The sequence below is a fragment of the Oncorhynchus clarkii genome, chromosome 5, assembly GCF_045791955.1.
Source record: "Oncorhynchus clarkii lewisi isolate Uvic-CL-2024 chromosome 5, UVic_Ocla_1.0, whole genome shotgun sequence".
Taxonomy (NCBI): Eukaryota; Metazoa; Chordata; class Actinopteri; order Salmoniformes; family Salmonidae; genus Oncorhynchus; species Oncorhynchus clarkii.
In genome coordinates, this window is record NC_092151.1 from 47,528,126 (window position 1) to 47,529,959 (window position 1,834).

The window sequence follows — 1,834 nt, forward strand, 5'->3', positions numbered from 1 at the left end:
TCAGGCACATGTGCTATGTTCTACTATACTGCCAAGGTTGACACGGTTAAGAGGGCAGCCTTTGTTAAGCCGCTGAATGGTGTCATTACAATCTCTATGCTCTACATAGAACCTGGAAATCGCAACATGTGGAGTTTAATTGAAGTGTGGAATGACACTATGAGCAGAATGTTAAGCCCACACCAGTGCTGTATCATTATCAATGAAGGCACCACGTTCGGGGGATATGGTGATAAGCAATACCATTATTTCATGTATCAGAGACATGGGCAAGCTGACATGTCATGCTCCAATGTCCAACTAGCAGCCTCGGCGAGTGCCACCACCACTACAACAACCCGAAGAAACCCAATGTTGACCATGCCAGATCTGAAGGAGTTGGAGGATGTGAGGAGACCGGTGAAACTGCTCAACATCAGTGACAGTGTGTTGCACGTTCTTTCCTTTTAATTACAGTACTACTACTATTTGCATTGGGCTCAACCTGTCTCTCCCCTACAGGTATACGGAACCTGAAGAGGATGATAGACGGATTGGAAAAGTCTTGGCCGTCTGCTGGAACTAACCTCCAAACACACACCCTGACACCACTGTTCATTACGATGGCAACACTGATCATGTCCATTTAGTCATGTGCCGAATATATATGTTGCCTGTAGCTTGTCTTGTGTAGTGCAAGCAATAGTGTACCCTCTACTGTTGGACTTGTGTATATAACACTGACATATAGGACGCATGCGATGCATTTCTTATTAAATCATTTATTGATGATATACCTGCTTTTGTGACAGTACAATGATACCATATCAACCATGAATGTATAAGGATATTGAATAAACATGTAAAACGAGTCATCACACACTGTCCTGTTGGTGTTATTGTCTTCACCTCAACACCTCAACCACTCAGAACTTTTAGTGCGCTGTATCTGGTCTCTAACTATAACTTGGTCTTCCCTGGTCATATCAGCAGCACGCATCCATTCTGTGTCCTGAAGCAGCTCATGAGCCAAAAGTCTCTCTGGGGCATGGAATTTCAGCAATCTGAAGACTATCCTTTTCACCAGTTCACACTGCATCACTTTAGGCATTATGATGTCAGGGTTACAGGGTGTACTTGATGCACTGGGGTGGTCTTTGGGACATAGAGTCCTTGTGATAATCTCGTAGGTGGACATAGTCACACGTCTGGCGTCACCGCTAGCGAATGTAACCCTCCCTTCCATTGCATCCACTATCAAAACCCCTAGGCTCCACATGTCTATGGCACATGTGTACTCTGTAGATCTACGTCTTTCCAGGAACAATTCAGGGGCCCTGTACGTCTCGGTGACCACATTTGGGCTCATCCAGTTGGAGGACTGTCTAGAGAGGCCCATGTCAGCCACCTTCACTGTGAGATCTTCTGTCAGCAGCACGTTGTAAGGCGTCAGGTCCCTGTGTACTATATTCAGTCTGTGCATGTAGGACAGGGCATTAGCCACCTGTGCACTAAAGTGAGCAACGAAACTGAACGGGAGACACTCTTGGTAACGATCTTCTTCGTAGTACGAGTTCACACCGTATCCATTGTGGATCGCGTCACCCAAGGTGTAGGGTACGTAGGCCATGAGCATGGCTATCGTGTCATTATCTACAAAGCAATCGTGCATGTGAATCACATATGGGTGACCCCTTAGTGCTGCGAGACATGAGAGCTCTCTGACTGTTGTGTCCTCTACGCCGCGGGTGTGGTATTTCAAGGCATACTCCTTCCCAGTAGTCAGACAAGTAACTTTGTACACGGTTCCATATGCACCGTTGCCTAAAACAGGGCCTCTCTTGTATTTCTCCAT

At 46.2% G+C, this 1,834-nt stretch overlaps 1 protein-coding gene across 1 annotated transcript; it reads right to left on the reverse strand.

The window, feature by feature from the left end:
- Nucleotides 1–889: 889 nt before the first annotated feature.
- Nucleotides 890–1,834, reverse strand: LOC139409701 (uncharacterized). The gene has a single exon (XM_071155103.1). The coding sequence runs from the start codon at nt 1,832–1,834 to the stop codon at nt 890–892; it is 945 nt and encodes a 314-aa protein (XP_071011204.1).